Source organism: Xyrauchen texanus, chromosome 47 (assembly GCF_025860055.1).
Source record: "Xyrauchen texanus isolate HMW12.3.18 chromosome 47, RBS_HiC_50CHRs, whole genome shotgun sequence".
Taxonomy (NCBI): Eukaryota; Metazoa; Chordata; class Actinopteri; order Cypriniformes; family Catostomidae; genus Xyrauchen; species Xyrauchen texanus.
The window spans coordinates 15236766-15260443 of record NC_068322.1 but is presented as its reverse complement, the minus strand read 5'-3'; the positions used below and the strand labels follow the sequence as shown (position 1 = coordinate 15260443).

The 23678-nt window shown below is 38.0% G+C and overlaps 1 protein-coding gene across 1 annotated transcript; it reads left to right on the top strand.

The window, feature by feature from the left end:
* The first annotated feature begins 3976 nt into the window (after positions 1 to 3976).
* On the top strand, positions 3977 to 21850 carry def6c (DEF6 guanine nucleotide exchange factor c). Its single transcript, XM_052120799.1, has 14 exons — positions 3977 to 4164; positions 5212 to 5352; positions 5527 to 5709; positions 9966 to 10193; positions 10800 to 10946; positions 11646 to 11754; positions 11844 to 12058; positions 12463 to 12570; positions 13821 to 13987; positions 16970 to 17126; positions 17362 to 17445; positions 18796 to 18885; positions 19333 to 19423; positions 19635 to 21850. Exons 1-14 carry the CDS (start codon positions 4069 to 4071, stop codon positions 19784 to 19786), a joined length of 1968 nt encoding a protein of 655 aa, XP_051976759.1. The 5' UTR covers positions 3977 to 4068; the 3' UTR covers positions 19787 to 21850.
* Positions 21851 to 23678: the final 1828 nt, after the last annotated feature.

Genomic DNA, 23678 nt, shown 5'->3' with positions numbered 1-23678 from the left:
CAAACACAGATTCTCTCACAAACACAGAACCTTTCACACTTTTTACAAACACAAGGCCTTTATAAACACAGAGCTCTCAAAAAATACTATACTAAAACAAACCTATTACTTCTGCCCCTCCTTTTGCTCTCCTCTTTTTATCCCTCTCCTTTATTTCCATAAAAAAACACTCATTATTTACAGTGGTTGATTGCTATATCTGTTAATTCTTTTTATATTAAAACTCATGTACTTCCACCCACAGAGGTCACATCCATTTTGGGTCTCTGTTCAAGACAATTTCTACATTGGTGCTAATTCTCCTTTACTCTCCCTATTAAAAATCACCTTAACATTTTTGACTGTATTTAATTTGTTCATAACTCCAGAAATGATCACTAATTCCCTGTGTTTCTATTATTAATCTTTTTAATTCGATTTCTTTTCTCCTCTCAGTTAGTCTCCTCTCAAATTCAGTAACATCTTATTTCCACATTATTATTTCTGCTTCAGGAGGAAAACTGAGACAAGGAAAAAAAAGTATTGTTCTGTTTCTCTGTGCCTGCTCAAAGCCCTCCCTTTACAGCTCCCTATTCTCACTCTAGCAGCCCCTCCCTTCTCTCTTTCCCAGCACTCAGTCTCCAGCGTACTGTAGAGAGAGAGAATGAAAAAATCAACAACTGTGCTCATTTATCCGAGTCTTATCAACTATACTTCTGGATAACATCCAACTAAATAAACAAAATATTTATTACTACTAATACTTATTTATATATTTATTATACTTATTTTTATTTCTTATCTCTTTCCCTTATATTTATTTATTATCTTTTATTTCTTTCTTTTTACTCTTTTTGTTATCCTCTTTATTTTCTTAACTTATACTTTCTCTTATTCTTGTTCACTGTAATGGAAAACTTTTTGCCTTTTCTTTATCTTTTTCCCAATTATTCTATTTTTTCTCTTCTGAATCTCCCTTCCCTCACTCACAGAGCTGTCCGTTCAGCTGACCAGTGAGTGAGAGCAAGGCAGGGAGATATCAGAGAAGCCGATGCCATTTTGCGTCTTTATACTTTTTCAACAATTGTTTTATTCAATTCACTGTTTCAATTCATTTTCCACTTTTGCTCTCATTTAGCATTTCCTTTGTGCACCTGATTCTCTGTATTATTCTGCCTCTGCACACAATACATCATCAACACTGCAATCATGCATTTGAATAAACACAAGAACAGCGCATTTAGTACCGTAAGCACACATGCACCAACAACATAGTTAGTCATGCACATTATTCATTATCTCAAACATGCACATAGTTCAACATTTCCCGTTTTCTACACAGTCCGGGTTCCGTCAAACACTTCAATAAATAACTAAATCTAACACCTGGAGGAATTTTACGCGACTTTCACTTCTCCACCCGTGTTAGGATTTTCACCTGTACAGGATTTTCAGCCACTCTTCTGGCAAAACCTTGAATAAATGCACCTAACCGGGAATTTTCACGCGTACGCTTCTCGACTCACCCCCAGGCTTTTTCTACCTTCTTCAAATAAACTTTCTTAAACTCTCTTTAAACAATCCCACCCCCTATTTTTGAAATCTGGAACTCGCCTCTATTTTAGCCAATTAGTTCAAATTATTCTATGTCCGGACTGGCAAAAGTCTTAGGAAGCCACTTACCGGGACTCGCTACCACAGATCACACAAAAACACCTTAAGCAAAGATGCTTACCTCAGTTTCTGGCGCCGGTGTTTCTGTGCGATTCGTGCAAGCCGTCCCACCAGCGACCTCTGCCCCCTTGACCTCAATGCCAGCCCCACGAGTTGGGTGCCAAAGATATGTCGTGGAATATCGCGATGAATCTCTCTAAGTTGTAAGAAATCTCTCGGAGTCTTGAGTTCCAGATGCCAAAATTGTAGTTTATTGAACACCAACAAACATGAGACCGGCCAGCTGTCCGTTCTGACTGTCTTAGTCCAAAACCTCCTCTTCTATACAGTTTGTTATCTGGCATTACCTCATTTCTGTGCCCCTTTGTTATTTTTGTAACCAATGGATACTATTTGCCACCATTATCTCACAGAGCCTTTTGATATCTTTTTACTGGTAGAAACTTGGCTTTAGTCTATCTTCAAGGTCCTTAGTCTCATTATTTTGTTACAGCTGGGTGCTCTTTGTGGCCTCTGCAGCATCAACACTTTTAGTAACCTCATATGCTCTCTCCTGGGTCAAACAAAGGCCAGGAAACTCATATAAGTATTTTGATATATAAGAAACATACTAGAATATTGAAAAATATACTATACAATAAGTGACCATAACTAGTAGTTTGAATGATGCCTGAAGTGGGATTTGAACTCATGCTCTTGCCAAGACCATCCTCTCTCCATTGAGCTACAGGACTTACTCCAAATGACCTGGAAGGCATACATGACGTCTGGAATACTAATTCAGAGGACATGTCTGTCTCCAAACAAAGACTCTCTCATTAAATTGTCGATGCGATCACCCTCGCCTATGAGTCACAGGGTGAACGATGCCCCATCGGTGTAAAAGCACATTCGACGCTAGGCATGGCCTCTTCGTGGGCATGGGTAAACAGTGTGTCCTTGCAGGACATATGTTTAGCAGCAGGTTGTTCTTCACAAAGCCCATTTGCCAGGTTTTATAACCTAGATGTGGCTTCTCTCTCTTCACAGGTCCACACTGTCTAAGAGAGCTAATTGTACCTACACTCAGCACTAATTACCCAGGGCTTCGAGGTGCGAGCGTTACACTCCTTGTCCCTCAGTCGAAAAATTCTTAGGAAATGGTGGTTTTGCACCCGCGTATATAGGCCAACCGCAGCCTAAAGGGACAGGGCTGAAACACCATTGGCAATTTCTGAATTGTCACTGTTGTACAAAGGGCTTCTACTAGGTAATTGAGAAAGGTATTTCCCATAGTGTTAGTGACGCAATGTCTTGAATCCTTTCATCTCAGGGAACCGAGGTTACATGCGTAACCAAGATGATTTCCTTTCCCTCTTTCCTTTGGCATTTGAGTGCTCTGCAATTACAGTTGTAACAATTAAACTTAGGACTTTATATTAGTGTGTAAGTACATAGGTAAGTAAGTAATGAGTTATTCAAAATAAAAATAAAAATATTGTTATAGGCTGTTTTTCTACAGCTGCAAACACATTGTGAGTGTTGTCAGTGCTACTACTTATATTAATATAAGGCCAAATAAGTGTGACATAGCCAAGTAAAAGTACAAAATGTTATGTGCTAAGTCCAAATGTTCAGGAGGATATTTCAAAAACCAAAGATGGGAATGATTTTTTTTTTATTCTTATTATTATTGTTATTATTATGGTTAGGATGTGTTTGCGAATGCATTAAATATGGTGTGACTTCACCGAGGTGTTTGTCTATCGTGTAAGATGTGTGTCAGCTGTGTGAATGCATTACCGGGGGAGTGACATCATCAGGTCACATGACCAGGAAGTTATAAGGATTTGAACATTTAAAACAATCATAAAAAATACAAAAATCATATCTCCAAAATCCAAGACATGTACGATGTTTGTCAAGTGTGTATGAATGCATTACAGGTGGCCTGACATCACTAGGTCACATGACCAGGAAGTTATATGGATTTGTAAATTATAGGCATTATCAGGTCACATGACCAGGAAGTTGTATGGATTTGAAAATGTCCAAAATTCACAAGAAATACACAAAACCCAAGTTGTGTAAGATGTGTGTCAGGTATTTGTAAACATATAACTGGTTGTGTGACATCATCAGGTCACACACAGGTTTTATTTTTGAAAATAAAAGTTAGAAATCATAAAAACATTTTTAGAAAGTTACGATTACAAAATAAATGTCATGCAAGGTGGGAAGGTGTTATGCATATGCTCACTTTAGAGACACTCCCTAACTTTGCCTGCCGAATTTCTTATGAATGCCCAATATAAAAACAACTTTACCACTGTGTAGGCGGCACCCTCTCTCTCTCTCTCTCTCTCTTTCTCAGTTCCGCAATGTGAAGTAGTATTTTTCTCAGAATGTTGAGCTCTATATGTCATTTCTAGCGTTATGGATCTACAAAGTGAGCTGCTGAAGTCCATCTGGTACGCGTTCACCTCTCTGGATTTAGAAAAGAGCGGTAAAGTGTCCAAATCACAACTAAAGGTCAGATTACATGTACACTTCAGATGATGTTCATTAGTCAAATTTTCTTTTACACAGACAGATGTTTCTCTTAAAGCATTTAATGTTAAGTTGTACACTGTAATGATTATACTTTGTATAGATATGTGCTGTTATATTTTTCTGATCAAGAGACTTAGATTGTTGCAAAGGAACAACAGTCTACATCAGTCATCTCAACCCTTTAGAGATACTCCCTAATTTTATAAACGCTATCTAGAAATGATCAGATATCTGGAAGGTTTATTGCTATTGTCAATTGCCAGTTGTTTAATGATATTGATGGTGAAATGCAACTTTATATCTGGTCAGTGAGCTTGTAAATAAATACCACAGGACCCAGTTAGCATGCAGATAGCTTTGACAGTCTTTCTCATGTTTAAACATGTCCCAGGTCGGCTCTTTGTGTTAAAATGCATGCATAACAGACATGGGTCCAGACATGTTAGATGTGACGCTAGCAGCATTTTTGCCATTGCCTTGAAATTTCCTCTGTCATTACTGTGTCCAAATGTAATCTTTAGGTTATATTGTACATTGTATAAATCAGTCCCAATGCTGACTACACAGCTTGGGACAAAGTCCTATGTTGGAAAAGATAGGATTTAAACCAGCATTTAAATCCTATCTTTCACAGCTAAGGATTTGCAGGATGGCAATTTATGTGGCAATTTTACAATTTGAGAATAGTGGTCAGTATAATAAATGTGACCCCAAAAATTATTTGGACACTTAAGCCACTCTTTAATAAGATATTATTGCATTATATAACAAAATATTAAACCAGGTGGTATCTGCATATGATTAATATAGACCTTTTCTCAGGACAACTAACTGAACCATAAAACCTGTGCGTGTGCTGTCTTTTTTCAAATAAATGACACACTTGCTTAGATATGCCATCTACTTCAATGGTGTGATGATTTTATTCACACTCTCTTTAGCAGTTCTTGTCATGTTAATTTATGTTAAGTTAATGGAAACTCCCACCATGATATAAAACATGATGTGTTTGTGTTCCTCCAACAGGTTTTGTCACACAATCTCTACACAGCGCTCAATATTCCTCATGATCCTGTTGCATTAGAGGAGCACTTTAAGGACAATGATAACGGGCCAGTGTCCAACCAGGGCTACATGCCCTACCTCAACAAATATATCCTGGCAAAGGTCTTAAAACTCTCCAAAACCAATAATAATAAGTCATTTAGACACCTGGATGTAACTAATGACAACAGTTGGCTATAGTTCTGACATATTGCAAATTAACTTCCATTAGAGACTTCCAAAAGATGTCTTTTGGCGTGATCAAGGTTGTTATAATTAGTATGTGGTAATTCACAGGCGACTGAGGGGTCTTTCAATAAGGAAACCTTTGATGAGCTGTGCTGGACGATGACATCAAAGAAGAACTGCAAACCCAGCATTTACCAGGGCCTGTGTTCACAGAGAGACTGTTTCAAACTCTTCTGCATCTTCAACCTGCTCTCTGAGGACCGTTACCCATTAGTCATCATTCAACCGGAGGTGAGTGAGAGGAAGAGATATAGAGAGATGACGCATACTACTAGTTACAACAAATAACCATTGCTGGACTTATATAAATGTAACTGGACTATAATAACCAGACTTTAATAAAACATTATATATATATATATATATATATGTATAAATGTGTGTGTGTGTGTGTGTGTGTGTGTGTATATGTATATGTATATGTGTATATGTATGTTCGTTTGTGAGTCTACCTTGTTCATCATGGAGAGAAAAGGGCGGAAGAGCTATTAATGTGTAAAAGTGACTGATGTTTCTACATGATGAGGGGATTTCACATGACTTGTGTCAGTGCTGCCTAATACATTGAAGTCTTTGAAGTGATGTGTCAGCACACCCTTGGCTCCAACTTCATACAAAGTGTTTTTCACACACGTTTTGCTATTAATAATATAATTTCCCTCTTCATCCTTCCGACGTACCATCCCCTTTGAAATCAGTACATTCGCAGCATTCTCTGACGCAGCATAAACTCTAGTCAGTGTGTAGGCACCCTAATGTGGAGGACAAAGCGCCGCATGACGCTGGTGTTTAGCGGAGCTTTGATGCCTCGACTCAACTCATGTGAAATTAACTTAACAATGAAGAAGGGACATTATTGAAACTCAAAATTATTATTTAGCTATTATTGTTGTCTTTTCTGATAAAAGTCATGTTCAGCCGTTTAAATACTGTAGGAAAATGATACAGTACCTTTGCTTTGTTTTTATAATGCTTAAACATTCTACTGAAGTCAGTAAATTTGACATGCAAATTTGAATATTGTAGTAGGTAAGGACGTTATTGATACTCATTATTATTATTAGACTATTATTGTTGTCTTTTTGGATGAAAAGTCATGCCTGACCATTCACAAACTGAAGGAAAACTATAGATCTGCTTTGTTTTTATAATGCTTAAATACTATAAACTCTTGGCAGATTTCAGTCGTGAACATTTCAAATGATTCGACGACTTGTTCATAGCTCATAAGACTTTCATTTGTTGCCACCTAGTGGCATCTCCAGAAGGGGTCACTAAACTAATCAATTACACTATGTAACACAATTTTTGTTCCTGGGTAGTAAGTGTTATTTCCTGATTGGCGTATGCCTAAAAGGAAAAACAATTGCTGTTATTCCCCACAAACTTGTCGAGATTTACGATTATACTCGAAATCAATTTCACGAATCAGCCACCAAATGTAGTCTCCCATCACATTCTCATTGTACTGTCCTTGGTAGCTGCAATCAAAGTCCAGTATATCCTGATGGAAGCGCTCGCCTTGCTCCTCCGAGTACGCTCTCATGTTCTCTTTGAATTGATCAAGATGAGCATCAAAGATATTGACTTTGATATTGAGACATCCTATAGCCCATTGTCCCAAGGTTCTTCACCAGAGTCTCAACCAGCCCCACATAGTTTTCAGCCTTGTGGTTGCCCAGGAAAACCCTAACTGTGGTAGTGTGCCTTGGTGTCCCTGCTGTCCCAAAGGCAAAGATAGCAGGGAAACTTTGAAGTCTTCTATGACCTCCCAGCCATACTCATCATACTTGAAGGTGTCCAGCAAGGTCTTGATATGTATCCACTTAGGCAGCTGGAACTAAACTGAACTGGTGGGCTTAAGGCCTCTGTATTTATACTACTATTTATATTACTGGAAAGTTCTAGAAGTTACTCTAAGTTTACTCAGCACTGAATCTATCTGAAGATTTCGTTTCTGTTCTGGAAAATAGGTCAATTTCAAAATATCACTGTCTTGGTCACAAAAGCAAAGTTTGTGGTGAATAATAGACATTTGCTATACTTTGGAGGCATAAGCAGGAAATAACACTTACAACCCAGGAACCAAAAAAAGAAATGTGTTACACAGTTTTATTGAATCTGAACATATTTGTGAAACAGAAGCAAGCCATGCCAAAATACCCTTTATTTTTGCAGCTAATTCTACACAATTGTGCAGATAATTTTCTATACTCGAATCATTCAAATAGCTTAAGTTGGTGATTTAAGCTTATTCTTTAAAAAAAAATAACCCCAGAAAACATGTCTGTGGATTAATGATTGTCTCAACGTTTTGGACCCTCATGAGTTTACACCCCTGTGAGTTATAAACTTTAGACAATGATAACAGTCGGACCACTGATTTAAAAAAAAGAAAATTATTCACACTGGGTTCGTAGAGTGATGATTTGGCCCTAATACCTAGTAATGTGAATTCATTTTCAGTAATTCAATAATCAGAGTCAGCTTATTCCGCATGTAGTATGCAGAAAACATGGAACATAGTCATAAAAATGGTATTAGCAATAAACCGCAGAATGTCATGGAAATTGGACTAAAATGATTGTTCGAATGAACATTTAAAGTTGTGATATGTCCTAGTGTGATAATTATACTAATAAAGTGTCTGATTTAATTGAATAAATAAATGATCTGCAAGTGATGCACGCTTCAAAATGAATGTGCAGAGCCGGCCACTCATACACTGAAAACACCTCATCATGATCATCATGTGTACGCTAGTGTGTGTGAGATGACAGAGACAGAGAGCACTCTGAAGTGCACAGCACATACAGACTATGTAGTTATATAATTAAATTACTGCTTTATTAATAATCACACTGGGCCATGGAGCAAACTACTTATCTGGAGGTGACAAACTTCTATCAGAAACACACAGAAATGTCAAAATAAAAGCTCATTTTAAATGGACACATGTTTTTGCTTAAATATTACACTTGGGTGTATAAAATGTCCTGGAAAATTGTGGCTTGAAAAGAGTGGGAGCCCTGATGCTGCCAAGATGACATAAGTAACAGACAGTAACATGACAGACATGGAGCACGAGTGTCCGGATCCCGACACAGAGAAAAACGAACTAGACAGGAAGTCATGATCCAGACACCATACTCCAGACATGAAACAAGACAGACCAAAGAGCGCACGACAGGGAATACAACCAAAACCGTGTGCTTACACCAAGACAGACAGTGAAACACAAGACAGACATTGGACGATGATGCCACAGTCCTGTCAGACAAAAACCCTGACTGACAGAGTGGCAGCACTGTGACAGAAAAGCTGGTGTTGCTTAAGTCAGGAAATGACACAGCGATTGGAACTTTGTATGTATAGGTGGTTTCCTGATGATAACACTCACCAAAAAAGATTGTAATCAATCAACTAAATTTGAGGATTTGTTGTAAGTTGCATGTGTTGCTGTTTTCTTAAACATAGAGCTTGGGGCCTGGGTATCTCAGCGAGTATTGATGCTGATTACCACCCCTGGAGTCACGAGTGTGAATCCAGAGTGTGCTGAGTGACTCCAGACAGGTCTTCTAAGCAACCAAATTGGCCCGGTTGCTAGGGAGGGTAGAGTCACATAGTGTAACCTCCTCATGGTCACTATAATAAGTGGTTCTCACTCTCGGTGGGGCATGTGGTAAGTTGTGCATGGATGTCGCAGAGAATAGCGTGACGCCTCCACGCGCATTATGTCTCTGTGGTAACGCGCTCAACAAGCCACGTGATAAGATGCATGGATTGACTGTCTCAGACATGGAGGCAACTGAGATTCATCCTCCGCCACCCTGATTGAGTCACTACGCCACCACAACGACATAGAGCGCATTGGGAATTGGGCATTCCAAATTGGGGAGAAAGAAAAAAAAATATAGTGCAACAAATATTTTCTTCGTTTGAAAAGTGCATGACAAATATATGTTAATGACAACTTCCGAGTAAATTCTACAAAACCTGTCAAGAATTTGCCCAGGTCATATTTCACCTCCAAATCAAAGATTGTAAAGATAATGAAGACTATTTTAGGACCATTAAGATAATTTGTGCATTGTTACTTTGATTTATATGTCATTGTGGTGCCTTTCATTTATGCTGATTTAAATACATAAATTCATTCTATTACAGCAAGAGAATCTAATAAGAATAACCATTTAGAATAATAGTAATTATAAAACAAAAGGACTTGGATGCATTACATGAAATTATGCATTTACTGTAATGCATCCTAATGCACTTAATTTGCCATGCAAATAATGTCACAGTGTAAATAATAGTAATGATCCGAAAAGCAGGTGTTATTTTCTTTATGAAAAATATCATTTATTTTTCTTACTTAGTGAGATTCATCCGTGTATCATAACATAGACTTCAGATTTCACACTGGGCACAGTGTAATTGATGCTGGTGTACCACCCAAAGTCATGAACATTCCTCTGTTCATTTAGCTGGAGTACCTGCTGAAGAAAATCTCCAGTGCAATGAGCCAGGAGTGGGATGGGACATTACTGGAGAAGCTTCTGTCCCAGCATGCTGCTCTTCAGGAGGGCATGTCTGTGTGGGCGCTCCTGGAGCATCTGAGTGCAGGACAGCTTTTGCATGTAGAGAGTAAAGATGCCTTCAGTCTCGCAGTGGATGATGTTTTCATGGAGATGTACCACAACATCATCAAAAAGGTGACTGACGCTTTTCATGCAGCACACTTAGAAGGTTGATTCAATACAGATGTAAAAGGAAGATGGCAAAGCCACCAAGGATTAACTAAGTCATGCTCAGTCAACAGTTTTTAATGTGAGATTATTATGTGAGAATTTTCACATGGTAGACGATAAATCTGGCTAAAAATCCCATTAACTTACATTGAAGAAGGGACTAGAAGATCATTGAGACTTCGGCGTGGGCTCTTTTGACTTGGTTAGTGAGCAATCACCTAGCAACCTCATAGCAACATGCTAAAATCCACTCAGAAACTCCTTAGCAGCCTTAAACATTGTGGTGGTAAGTTTAGCATGGGCAAGCACCACTCATATTTTCTTCTTTGTTAAACAATCTGGTCATTAACTAATCATGAAATTCATCATCACCTTCAACCCAGTGTACCCTGCTTGTATCTGCTTTGAGTATCAACTGTTGACTTGTTTGAATGTTTTCTGTATTATTCTTTCCATACTGAATTGTGAAACAAAAGCATTTTATGATGCATTGACAATGACAATCTCAAGTTATATGTTTTCTTCCTACTTAATTCTTCAATTTTTTTATTGGTGTTATTAATCTATCAGGGTTACCTGTTAAAGAAGGGGCATGTTCGCAGGAACTGGCAGGAGCGCTGGTTTGTTTTGAAACACAGTAGCCTGACGTACTATGTTGGTGAAGACCTGAAGGAAAAGAAAGGAGAGATCCTGCTTGAGGAGAACACTGTGGTGGAGGTAGATCTCTGTTGGGGCACAGCAATAACTTAATACCAGCGAATGTTCCGGGTTCAATACAAGTTAAGCTCAGTCAACAGCATTTGTGTGTTGATTACCACAAAAATGTGTTTCGACTCGTCCCTCCATTTCTTTAAAAAAGCAAAAATCGAGGTTACAGTGAGGCACTTACAATGGAAGTGAATGGGGCCAATTTATAAATTGGCCCCATTTAAACAGATATGTGAAGCTTATAATTTTATAAAAGCACTTACATTCCTTCTTCTGTTAAAATGTGTGTATTATTTGAGCTGTAAAATTGTTTAAATCGTCATTCTAGTGTTTTAGGGTTTGTTGACATTACATTGTCATGGTAACGAAGTTGTAAAACTGGCTGTAACTACACAGAAAAGGTTTGTTAGTGATTTTATCACACTAAAATCATGTTTACACGCATATCCTTAATGTCTTTTGGCTATACTTTTGAAACATTGAGTATTTTAATGCACTTTCTTTGTAAGTGCCTCACTGGAACCCAGATTCCAGAAGAAAAGGAGGAAGAAGTTTAAATACATATTTGTGGTAATCAACATTATGCCAAAAATGCTGTCAATTGAACTTGACTTGTAGTGAACCCAGAACATTCCTTTAAAACCTTAAAGCATTAGGCCTCAAAACCCTCAAAAAGCCCATATTTCTCATTTCTATCTTCAAACCCAGAATCTCCCTGACAGGGAAGGGCGACGCTGCCTGTTCTGTGTGAAGACTGTAGCCAGGACCTTTGAGATGAGTGCTTCCGACATGAAGCAGAGAGTAGACTGGGTACAAGGTGAGAAGCAATCTTGAGTATCTAAAATTGTTTTGGATGTCTAGTTTTGCCATTTGGTTTCATGAGGAATATCTTGGTCTGTTTTGCAGCTGTGCAGACGGTTTTCAGACTAAAAGCGGAAGGGAAGAGCTCTCTGCATCAGGAGCTGAAATTGAGCAGACGTAAGCAGAGAGAGACTCTTCAAAGAAGCCAGAGCAACCAGAGCTGCCACGGTGAAACCATTGTAGATGAGAAGCCACCTTCAGTTCTGGAACAGCAGGGGAAGACAGAGAGCTTGGAGCAACACATCGAGAGCATTATTCAAGTAACTGCTGGGGACCTTATTCACAGCGCCATCTTTCATTTCTGAAGGGAATGACAACGAAACTGTGAGGGATAGACTTATGACTTATGTCTCTTCAATGGGTTTTACTGTTGTATAAAGTGTTTTGGATCATTCCACTGACAAAACATTAGAGAACAAAAACATCTTTCAGAGAAATGTATGTAGACAAAAAAGTCCAGAAAACATGAGTTTTGGAAAATTAGATGTGATCTACAGTAGGAGATTTATACGATGCATGGCATGGAAGTGACTGTAAGTCTATCCCTCTCACCGTCAAAAATCAAACATGGTGCTGCTGTGAATAAGGTGTATAGGGCAAAGTGACTGCATTATGATTTAAATTGTGAGTAAGTAAGTGAGCAAATGTGTTTGTTTGTCCCCAGAAACAGAGAGAGGTTGAGACAAAACGTAAAGAAGAAGAGCAGCAAGAACGAGAGAAACAGAATGCAGTACAGAGAGACCTGGAGAGACAGCTTGAAGAAGCTAATGCAGTGAGAAACAAAGCAAAATGTTTTGTGCTTTCTTCGGTGGAACACAAATGGAGGAATTTTAAAGGATGTCCTATTTGCTGATTTAAACACAATAACAGTTGATAGTGACTTTCTTTAGAAGCACTCAAAAAGTGTCCATGTGACCTGTGCATCATATATCAAGTATTATAAAAGGAGTATGTTTGGCAAGAAAAAAGCTCAAATTTAAAGGGACAGTTCAACCAAAAATTGTAATTCTCTTATCATTTACTCACCCTCATGCCATCCCAGATGTGTATGACTTTCTTTCTTCTGCTGAACACAAAGATTTTAGGATTTTAGATTTAAGATTTTAGATGAGTTTCAGCTCATGAAGGCCATATCAATGCAAGTAAATGGTGACCAGAACTTTGAAGTGCCAAAAAGCACATAAAGGCAGCATAAAATGTATCCATAAGACTCCAGTGGTTTAATCAATGTCTTCTGAAGTGATCCAGTCAGTTTTGAGTAAGAACAGACCAAAATATAACTCCTTTTGAAGTGTATATCTTGCCATTGAAATCTTTAGGCACAATCATGATTTGAAGCTCGATTTCAATTACTAGCGCTCAATGCATACGTAGAGCACTAGATGGCGCTATAGGAAGTGGATCATCAAGGAGAATGCTGTCAAGATTCATAGTGAAAAATAAGTTACATTTTGGTCTGTTCTCACCCAAAACCGATTGGATCACTTCAGATGACATTGATTAAACCACTGGAGTCATATGGATTACTTTATTGTTACCTTTATCTGCTTTTTGGAGCTTTAAATGTCTGGCCACCATTCACTTGAATCGAAATGACCCACAGAGCTGAAATATTGTTCTAAAAATCTTAGTTTGTGTTTTACAGAAGAAAAAAGTCATTAACATCTGGGATGGCATAAGGGTGAGTAAATGATCAGAGAATTTAAAGTTTTGAGTAAACTAACCATTTAAGTAATTTCACAGTGATAATCATGACTTCTGCCATACTGTAGCACTCCTTTGTTCATGAGTGCAGGATTTTCAGTTTTGGATGAACTAATCATGTACCTTTGATTTTTGGTTTTTGAAGTGTTGTAATTTTCAGAGCTGGTTGGTTCAGTTTAAGGCACTTTATTTAAGATACAGTACAGTATATTTGAATTGTCTATGTAGAAATTACTAAGAAAAATACTTCTGGAACCCAGACCCATGTAACATTGGACAGTCACTCTTGTGCTCCATTAATTGGTGATTGTTTTGTAGGCCAAGGAGAGACTGTCAGCCACATTGACTGAGATGGAGAAGGAAGTACAGCAGCAAAAGAAGAGAATCCATGAATTAGAGCTCACCCAACAAAAACTGGAGGAGTTACTGAATGCTCAGATTCATGCCCGTTTAGAAGAAGACAGAGCCCGTCAAGAATTGGAGAGGTAATCCAATCTCATTTTATCAGTTTCTTTCCCTGATGATTTCTGATGTGACATTCCTTACATTTATAAAGTGCTCAAAGCACTTTAGATCATAGCAGGGGAATCTCCTCAACCAGCACCAGTGTGCAGCGTCCACCTGGATGATGCGATAGCAGCCATAGTGTGCCAGAATGCCCACCACACATGGGTTTGAGAGGAGAGTACAATGATGTAGCCAATTCATTAATATTGTGTAGGTCCCCCTAGTGCCGTCAAAACAGTGCCAACCCGCATCTCAGAATTGCATTCTGAGATTGTATTCGTCTAACCACAATTCTGCCATGCAAAGGCAAAAGGCCGTAACTTCGTTTTTGGTCGAAAATGAGTTTGAGACTTTCAAGACCTCCTTTATCATGTGGATAAGTATCTTGATTTAATTTCATAATTTTTCGAGAAATTAATGAGTTTTCTTAACAGTAATTTCCAAAAGCCCAGGAGAAACCAAGGCAGAACCCCGTAACTCCAGTAACTGCTCTTTGACTTTGCTTTGGAACACTCAAATTGAGTTAGTGTGCTCTGCCTTAGCCGTGCGTCCAAATAAAGTTACTGTGCCGGCATGGAGTTACGGTACACTGCCTTTGTTTTTACATTAAAGTTTGCCGCGTTTAAATTATGGTGTAGCCTGTGAACTGTCTTACATCTGTCATTGAAGCAATCTGACACACACTATACCTAAATAAAAGTGTAGTAAACAAATATTGTTTAGTGTTTTTACTATAGCGTTTAACCCTCTGGGGTCGCCTTTTTACAGCAGAAACAAAAATACTCCGTCATTTTTAGGCATACAGATAAGTGTAAGACATCAATAGAAACAATAAAGGGTCTACTTTTATATGTGTACACTCACAATAACAACAAAACCTTGTGCTTTTGTAAAATAAAGAAAATACATAGGGTGCGGTTTCAGACATCTCTGTCTCCGCGCAGTGTAATCTGTATGAAACAAAGCGCTGTACAGTTTCTCCTGGCTCAGCTAAATATCCCTAAGTGTTATCACACCCACGCGCAGAGGGCGCTATTCATACGGTAAAATACTGAGGCGATCTCTTATTCCAATCCCATGCATCTTAAATTTGTACATGATTTGTTATATATTTGCATTCCATTATTAATTAAATTATTATGTTTACTCATTAGAAATATGCTTATCTTGTACATTTTTCATATAATTCAGTGTCACCTATCTGCAGTCAACCTGTTAGTTTAGCTGCACAGCAATTAAAGATATTCTTTACTGCTATGGAGGTATGTGTCATGTCTAATGTATTAAAAATGTCATCAGAATACAATGATGCACAGGATAGCAATAAGTACATGGATATATGTAATTGTAAATCATCTAAAACAAATGCACTGATCACTAGATTTTATACGGGTGTTACTATAATGTTTTTGCAAATGGTGATCAGCAACCAAATATTGATAATGTGGAAGTTACTGCCTTTTGCCTTGGCATGACTTCTCACTTTTTGCAGACAATATAAAGGCAGAGTACAGGAACTTCAAAATAGGGGTCAAAAGTCAAGTTTGTGCTCAAGATTTGTTTATGTAAATACATTTCATTACTAAAACATCTAATTGCCAGATTTCCAGTGTCCTATCTATAATACATTGGCTGGACAACTAAAAAACTTTAAAGTCATTTTTCTCAGTTCCACGCCAAGGTCTTTTGCCTTTGTATGGCAGAATTGTACAGAGCGGTTATCTGAGTTACTGCAGACTTTGTCAGTACGAACCATTCTGTCCATTCTCTGTTGACCTCTCTCCTTATAAACCTTATAACCTCAATAAATGCAAAGTATAAAGTTAAGAATGAGGAAATCGAAAGGGAGTGTGGAGCAAATATTCCTTTTGGATTGCCAGTTAGCACGAGGATGTGCGACTTGAACATGGTAGCGCAGCAAAATGTGAGCTAGTAGGCTACACTACTATTCGATAATAAATTAGTTGATTGGTAAGGTATCTTGTTGTTTTGCCATCATGTCAGTGCAGCTGCCAGCTAGATGCAGGCCTGGTTCTGCAGGGTTGGCATTTCCATCCACAGTACTGCCACTCACTGGATGTTTTTTTTGTCAGCATTCGGAGTAAATTCTAGAGACTGTTGTGCGTGAAAATCCCAGTAGATCAGCGATTACAGAAATACTCAAACCAGCCCTTCTGGCACCAACAATCATCCATGTGATTATCTAATAATCCAATCGTGTGGCTGCAGTGCAGTACATAAATCATGGAGATATGGGTCAGGAGCTTCAGTTAATTTTCACATCAACCATCAGAATAGGGAATAAATGTGATCTCAGTGATTTGGACCATGGCATGATTGTTGGTGGTAGGGCTCAGATAACAGCTCTGTACAATTGTGGTGAAAAGAATATAATATCAGAATTCTATTCTGAGATGTGAGTTGGCGCTGTTTTGACAGCATTAGGGGGACCTAAACAATATTGGGCAGGTGGTTTTAATGTTGTGGCTGATCGGTGTGTGTGTATATATATATACTGTATATATCGGAAGTTATTTGGAAGCCGTGATGGATAGAGGCCAGTGGGCAAATTTGGCCAGGACACCAGGGTTACATTCCTACTCTTTTCAGAAATGCCCTGGGATATTTAGACCACTGAGAGTCAGGACATCAGTTTTAACATCTCATCCGAAAGATGGTTCCTTTTTTACAGAAAAGTGTCTCCGTTACTATACTGGGGTGTTAGAACCCACACAGACTGCAGGGTGAGCACCCCCTGCTGGCCTCACTAACACCTCCTCCAGCAGCAACCTTAGTTTTCCTCAGGTCTCCAATGCTGGTACTAGCCAGTCTCAACCCTGCTTAGCTCCAGTGGGAAGCCAGGCGAGAGCAGCAGGGTTGAGCCTGGCTAGACGCAAACAAGTATGGATAGTGCCAAATTATTGCAATAAGTAGTTTCATGCATTTCATTTTGTCTGCAGGCAACTTGCAGAAGAGCAGAAAAAACTTGGTGAACTTCTCCTCCAAAATCAGCTGGAAAAAATGAGTCAAGAGGAGGTACCACCGCAAGACTCCACGTCAACCGCAACATCAGCCATCAATGAGCAACAAGAGGAGAGCAGTCAACACAATACAGAGGTGAAAGACGAGAACAGAGTGGAGTTGGTATGGAGAAATATAAGATTGTGTAGGGAAAGAATCATGTGTAGAAGAACTTTTTTTGAAAAACAGCCTTTTATGATTTCACTCAAGCATCGCTAACCATCCCAACACTAAACCCAGAAAGATGGATTGACTGTCACTGTTTTTATTGCTAATATGATGTTCTAATAACTTTAGTTGTTCATTAACAATAACCCATTTATTATTAAAGGAGGCACCTAGCCATAACTCTGCTTCCACCGAAACACCATCCAATATCCAACAACCAGACGAGAGGAGTCAACACAACAAAGAGGTGAGGGATAAAAAAAGTCAACTTGATTAGGAGAAATAAAGATAACGTAGAAATGATCTTTTGGAGTGTAAGTTAATGCCAAAACACCTTTAAAGGGGTCATGACATGAGGAATCAAATATTCTTTGATCTTTTGACATAAAGAGGTCATTTTAATATAAAAATACACCAGAACATGTGAGCGGAGCATTGAGCAGAGCAATGATAATTTCACCTGAGCGGAGAACACCTTTTTGAAGATTCCACTCAGGCCGCTCAGTGCCGCTCGCTCAACCCAGTATGCGTTTCGTGATATGCTGGTTTGGAAATCTGCAAGCAATATGCCTGAGGTTATGGAGCTCTAACATTGTTTTCTGGAATCTTATGTGTCACATTGCCAGAGAGCACGAGGATGTGCGACTTGAACATGGTAGTGCAGCAAAAGGTGAGCCAGTAGGCTACACTACTATTCGATAATAAATGAATTGATAGGTAAGGTATCTTGTTGTTTTGCCATCATGTCAGTGCAGCTGCCAACTAGATGCAGGCCCGGTTCTGCAGGGTTGCGAACGTTAGAGAACCCTCAATTGAATATGTAAGCTTAATAATACTGTATATTGGCAAAGCATTTTTCCTTGAATCCCGGCGAACAGACAAAATCCCTGTAAACATGTACAACATGTAACATTTCAGAACTCAAAACTTCCTCTACATTGCAAAAAGAGCATTTGTTGAAACCAAGGACTTGTTCGCTATTTCCTCCACATTATGATGTCACACTGTGACTACTTTACCTTAGCACTACCATCCTTAGCACTACCACCCAGCAGCGGTGAGCAGTGAGATGACAAGAAGAGAGCAGGTCAGTCAAGAGCAGAGAGCAAATCAAAACAGTGGGCGTTTACTGTCAAGTCTTAAAGGACCAAAACAGAGTGTTTCTTACAGAGGGTCACATAAAAGTTGGAAAAGGATAATTCTTTACAAACATATGACAGTTTTTTGTGCAAAAACTTCACTAATATTATAAGTGAACCTCAAGGAGCATATTAAAATAAAAAGGCATGTCATGACCCCTTTAAAAGGACCATATTCTACTGTACACATTACACATATTTCTTCCTCTTATAAATTTAGTCAAGGTTTCTTTCACCAAATATAGTCATAATTTATTTTTCCAGCCTCTGACCCCTAAAAATTAAATTTGTTTCTGCGATTGTATGCTTCTGTGTGCAAATTGTGCCCATTATGGTCAGCCATGTAGCTGTGTAGTTCATTCTGTCCAACATTTAAAAAGCAAACTTGAATGGTCTGTCCCTGTTCTAATTAAAGCTTGTAAAGTGGTTCTTTAACAATCACCCCTTTATTGTTAAAGGAGGCACCTACTCACCGACATGACTTCACGCACACTGCAACACCACCCAACATCCAGCAACCAGAGGGGAACAGTGAACACAATACAGAGGTGAGTGCAATTAGTATGGAAAAAACAAAGATAGTTAAGGGAAAGCATTGTGTGTAGTGTCCGATAAACCAAAATACCTTTAAAGGGCTCATATTCCTCACGTTTGTAATATTTTAGATTTTTACACAGATATTATTTAGTTTTAAACAACTATTACCACCCTCCGTCTGACCCTTAGAATTGAACAGGCTGTTTTTGCTGCTGTACCTTTAAGGTTTTATATGTAAATGACGTCTGTTATTGTTGTCGGTTTCTGCATACTGGTGTAGTTCACAGGTTCACAGGTGAACCAAGTTGTTGAATAGCCGTTGAAATGTAAGGTGGACATATGTTACGCAGCTTAGTGAAGTCTTATTTCAAAAGAGCGGATTTCAAAAAATCCTTTCATATTCCATTTAATCACACAGAGTTGCATTAAAACATTTTCTTTTACCTATTTGTGTACAGAGAGAGTTGGGGAATCATTCTACTGCCACTCAAATGATAAAACACTGGAAAATACAGCTTAACCGCTTAATGAAGCCGATCACACCAGGAGGTAACACATAAACACATCACATACTGTATGTCTTATGGCCTGTTTGGATGTCAAAGCAAGATTAATTCTATTTGATCATATCAGTGGGTGATGAGAAGGGTGGAGAACGTTGCAAAGTGTTGATTTGTCACATAACTTCCAGAAGATGGTCCAAATTCTAAACAGCTCTTACAGTATAGTCATCATCCTTTATTCTTCTGTTTATTTACAGACAAAGTTGAGCATCTGCCAGTGAAGCCCATTTGCCTGAGACAGGGCCAGGCTCTTACCAGCACAGAGTTCCTTACCAAGGTTCAAACAGGCATCATGCAAGAAAAGGGAAATGGTTACAACCCATCACCACTTCAAGAAGAGGAAGTATAGGGTTCCTGTATCTGATACTAGAGCCAAAATGGTGTACCTGTTTTGCAAATCTCCATATTATATATGTATATAGTGGTCAGCAAGATAAATTACTTTATATTATATAATATGTAATATGCGTATTGTGAACGGTAAAAATACATTTAGGAGGCATTCTTTTGTTTGATGCCAGCAGTTAGCAGCATTTCTCTTTTGACATGCTCTAAATAATGTACATGTGTGGTTTCTTTTGTTCAGTGTGTAATTCTGTGTGTGGTCAAAAGAGGGGGCACTTGTACTGGGCTTCAGTTTCACAATTCTTGGGTCCCGAACCAACCGCACATACAGTATATCTACTTTTTTTCATCACTTTCCTGCCCCTTTCCCTATAGATCACAGTAGCTGTGGGAAGTTAAAAACACTGGCGAGCTCTGAAAAATGCCGTCTGAAGAGCGTCCCTCTGAGAATCTGAGCAGCGTACTCTTTGTTTCTCTGATAATGCTCTGTTTAACTTACACTGACCAACTCAAACATTTTCAGAGACAGGGATGGCCCTTTATAGTGCTAAATAGTGAAAAATAATCACACAATCTATTTTTAGATCCTTGGAGACCAGCAAGAAAGTACCGTTCAGTTTGTGGCTTTGAGGCTTGTATGGAGAATGAATAATGGTTCGCTCTGTTAGTTTTGGGTGGTAATCAGCAGACTGACTGTAAATGATCTTTTTGTGGCAGTGATTTTCCAGATACAGATCTTTTCCGATTATGGTTTGGAGTGTTTTTACCTGTGTGTCTGGAGAGATTTCAAGTTTGTCATGAGAGGAATTGTATTGTCAGGTCCAGAGATCAGGAGAAATGTAATGTGATACTTAATGTCTTGTTTGACTATTTCCATTATAGCGGGTTGTATCCATCTGTCATTTAACAATTGAATCTGCATATAACGTGCATCAGAATATCCCAACCAACATTTTACGATTTAACACAAGCATCGCTCACGGTTGTTTTGTTTTGTTGTTCAGCTTTTTGTTTTGATGTGTTCTGTTTGTGAGAAGGCAGATATTGATGATGGCATTTGGTATAAAGTGTAATACAGTATTAGGGTAGACCAGGGCACACTTTTTACTCCATTTAATATATTTTCATAGAGTAGTTTTATTTTTCAATTAAATTTATGCATAACAACACCTTAAAGGGATAGTTCACCCAAAAATTAAAATTATTTTATAATTTACTCACCCTCATGCCATCCCAGATGTTTATGACTTTCTTTCTTCAGTAGAACACAAATAAAGATTTTTGGAAGGATATATTAGCTCTGTAGGTCTGTACAGTGCAGTTGAATGTTGGCCAGAACTTTGAAGGTTGGAAAAGCACATAAAGGAAACTGAAGTAATCCATAAGATTCCAGTATAAGTCATTTTTTTTTACTCTAAATCACCGCTTTCACTTTAAACACTGGAGTCATATGTATATTTATTTCTTTTATGTTTCCTTTATGTGATTTTTGGAGCTACAAAGTTATGATCACCATTCACTTGCATTATATGGACCGACAGAGCTGAGATATTCTTCTAAAAATCTTCATTTGTGTTCTGCTGAAGAAAGAAACTCAAACACAGCTGGGATGACATGAGAGTAAATGATAAGAGAATTTTCATTTCTGATTGAACTTTCCCTTTAAAGTCTTGGCAACCATGAAATTATTGAACATTTCTGCCATTTTTGCCCAGCAAAAATTATACAATTTGTTGAACTCTACTCAACACACATTGACCTTCTGTGACATCATGCGCAAATAGTGGCTCTGAGTATCTCTAGAGTTCCATTTTACATGATTAAAAATGTATTTATTGTGATGGTTTATTATTGCATTAACATTTAACACAACAAGCTGTGTTTTTTTTTTCATGCTGAAGAGCTGTTTCATATCATCTATCACTTGTGTGCCATGTTATAACAAATACAGTTTCTGTTTCACACAATAATAAGAACAATATTTGCTATTTAACACTCAATACTTCAAACCCATATGACAATACGTTGAACAACATTGACCTTTTGTTACCATATTAAATGATTAGAAATGTACATTTAACACAATATAGCTGTTTGATTTATTTATTTTTTCATTCTGAAGAGATGTTTACTATCATATAATAATGCATCCTATGTAATGACATAGAGATTTCCTGTTTTACACAATAATGAAAACAATATCTCCTATCCAATACTCTCAATACCTCAAAACCATGTGAAACCATTAAAGATGCCTCAAAGAATGAGCCTCATCTTCCACACCAGAGCCAGCCTTTGCTGTGAGTCCATGGCAAGATATCTTATAATGTGTCTCCTGCAAGCCAGTCATTGTGCAAGAAATGCTTCACTACATCCATCTACTCTCCATGAGGAAGTTTTTTTATGAGAACCATATTAGTGAAACACGCATCCCAACTACCAAAATATTTAGCTGCCGTGCAAACTGATCATTGATTTGGCACCTATTTATCCTCTCAATCTGCTCAAGGATACCAGATACATTTGTAGTGGTGAGGGGAACATTTTCTGCTCTCTCAGTAAGCCATTAAGTACAGTAGATGCTTTCAATTGGCCTCTGTCTCTCATGATCAGTGGCTTTGTTTTAGGGTTTGGTAGCAACACTAGCTCATTTATGTATTAGCTGTGGGTCCACCCTTAGCCTGAGGATATATGTCTCTCATACAAAACCACCTGTAATTATATTCTTCATGCACAACCAACTTCCAAACCTGAGATGGACCACATAGTGGAAAGCCAGCGACCCAAAATACCCTGGCACTTCTGGGGATTCAAAGGGGAACTTGGGCCTTTTGTTGTTTCAGCTGGAACATAAAAAAAATAAACTATTGATGTTAAAGTCCTTTGAACATTTAATTCCAATGAATGGGTGTCAGATGGCCTGGTTTATAATAATTCCGATGATCTCATTCTTGAACTAGGACATCAAGAAAGTTACATCATGAAATAATGTTTAGACATCATCACAAAAAAATCTTGTCTGTCCAGTCAGTGTAACCTTCGCAGAGTGTCTCGGAGTAAAAATAGGCTGATGTAAAATCAAAACTTCCTTCATTTTTTTATATTACTTTGGCATCATCGAATGCCTTAGAGACTGTTTTATTAAGCTGTTGGCCGCTGATGGCGGGAAATGAAGTTACTCCTCTGGAATCACAACATTTTACTGATATAATTTTTTTATTAACTTTTCTAAACTACAGCATTTATAAATGTAATTAAGAAAATATATTTAATAGGCTAATATATACTATAAATCTTGACATCAGCCTTTTCTTGGCGATCATTATTTTGTGCTCGATTACACTCCCTAGTGCTCAGCACTAGGAGGTGTAATCGAGCTACAAATCATGATCATCAAAAATATCGTTATATTTTGGTTTGTTCTCACCCAAAACTGATTGGATATCTTCAGAAGACATGGATTAAACCAATGGAATTGTATGGGTTAATTTTATGCTGCCTTTAAGTGCTTTTTTTGTGGGTCAAACTTCAAAGGTCTGATCACGATTCACTTGCATTGTATGGACCTACGGAGCTGAGATATTGTTCTAAAAATTTGCAGAGGAAAGAGAGTCATACACATCTGGGATGCCTGAAGGAAGAGTAAATCATTAGAGAATTTTCATTTTTGGGTGAACTGTCTCTTTAATTTTTGTCTCCTAACAGAAACTAAAACTCACAAAACTATATTGACATATCACAAACCAACACTTTTTTTTTTTTTTTTTTTAAATCAAATGTTTTCATTGGACAACTATAATCCACAGTATGACTTAAGTGTCCTTCGTGTTCATTTTTAAAGGGCTGGGATTGATGATCAATTCATTTAGAGTAATAATTTTCCATTTTAAATGAGC

Excerpts from the sequence above, each read along its gene's own strand:
- def6c (XM_052120799.1), top strand. The coding sequence starts at position 4,069 with ATGGATCTACAAAGTGAGCTGCTGAAGTCCATCTGGTACGCGTTCACC. Across the intron at positions 10,194-10,799 it reads ACCACAACATCATCAAAAAG|GGTTACCTGTTAAAGAAGGG; the intron begins GTGACTGACGCT and ends TTAATCTATCAG. Across the intron at positions 12,571-13,820 it reads AGCTTGAAGAAGCTAATGCA|GCCAAGGAGAGACTGTCAGC; the intron begins GTGAGAAACAAA and ends ATTGTTTTGTAG.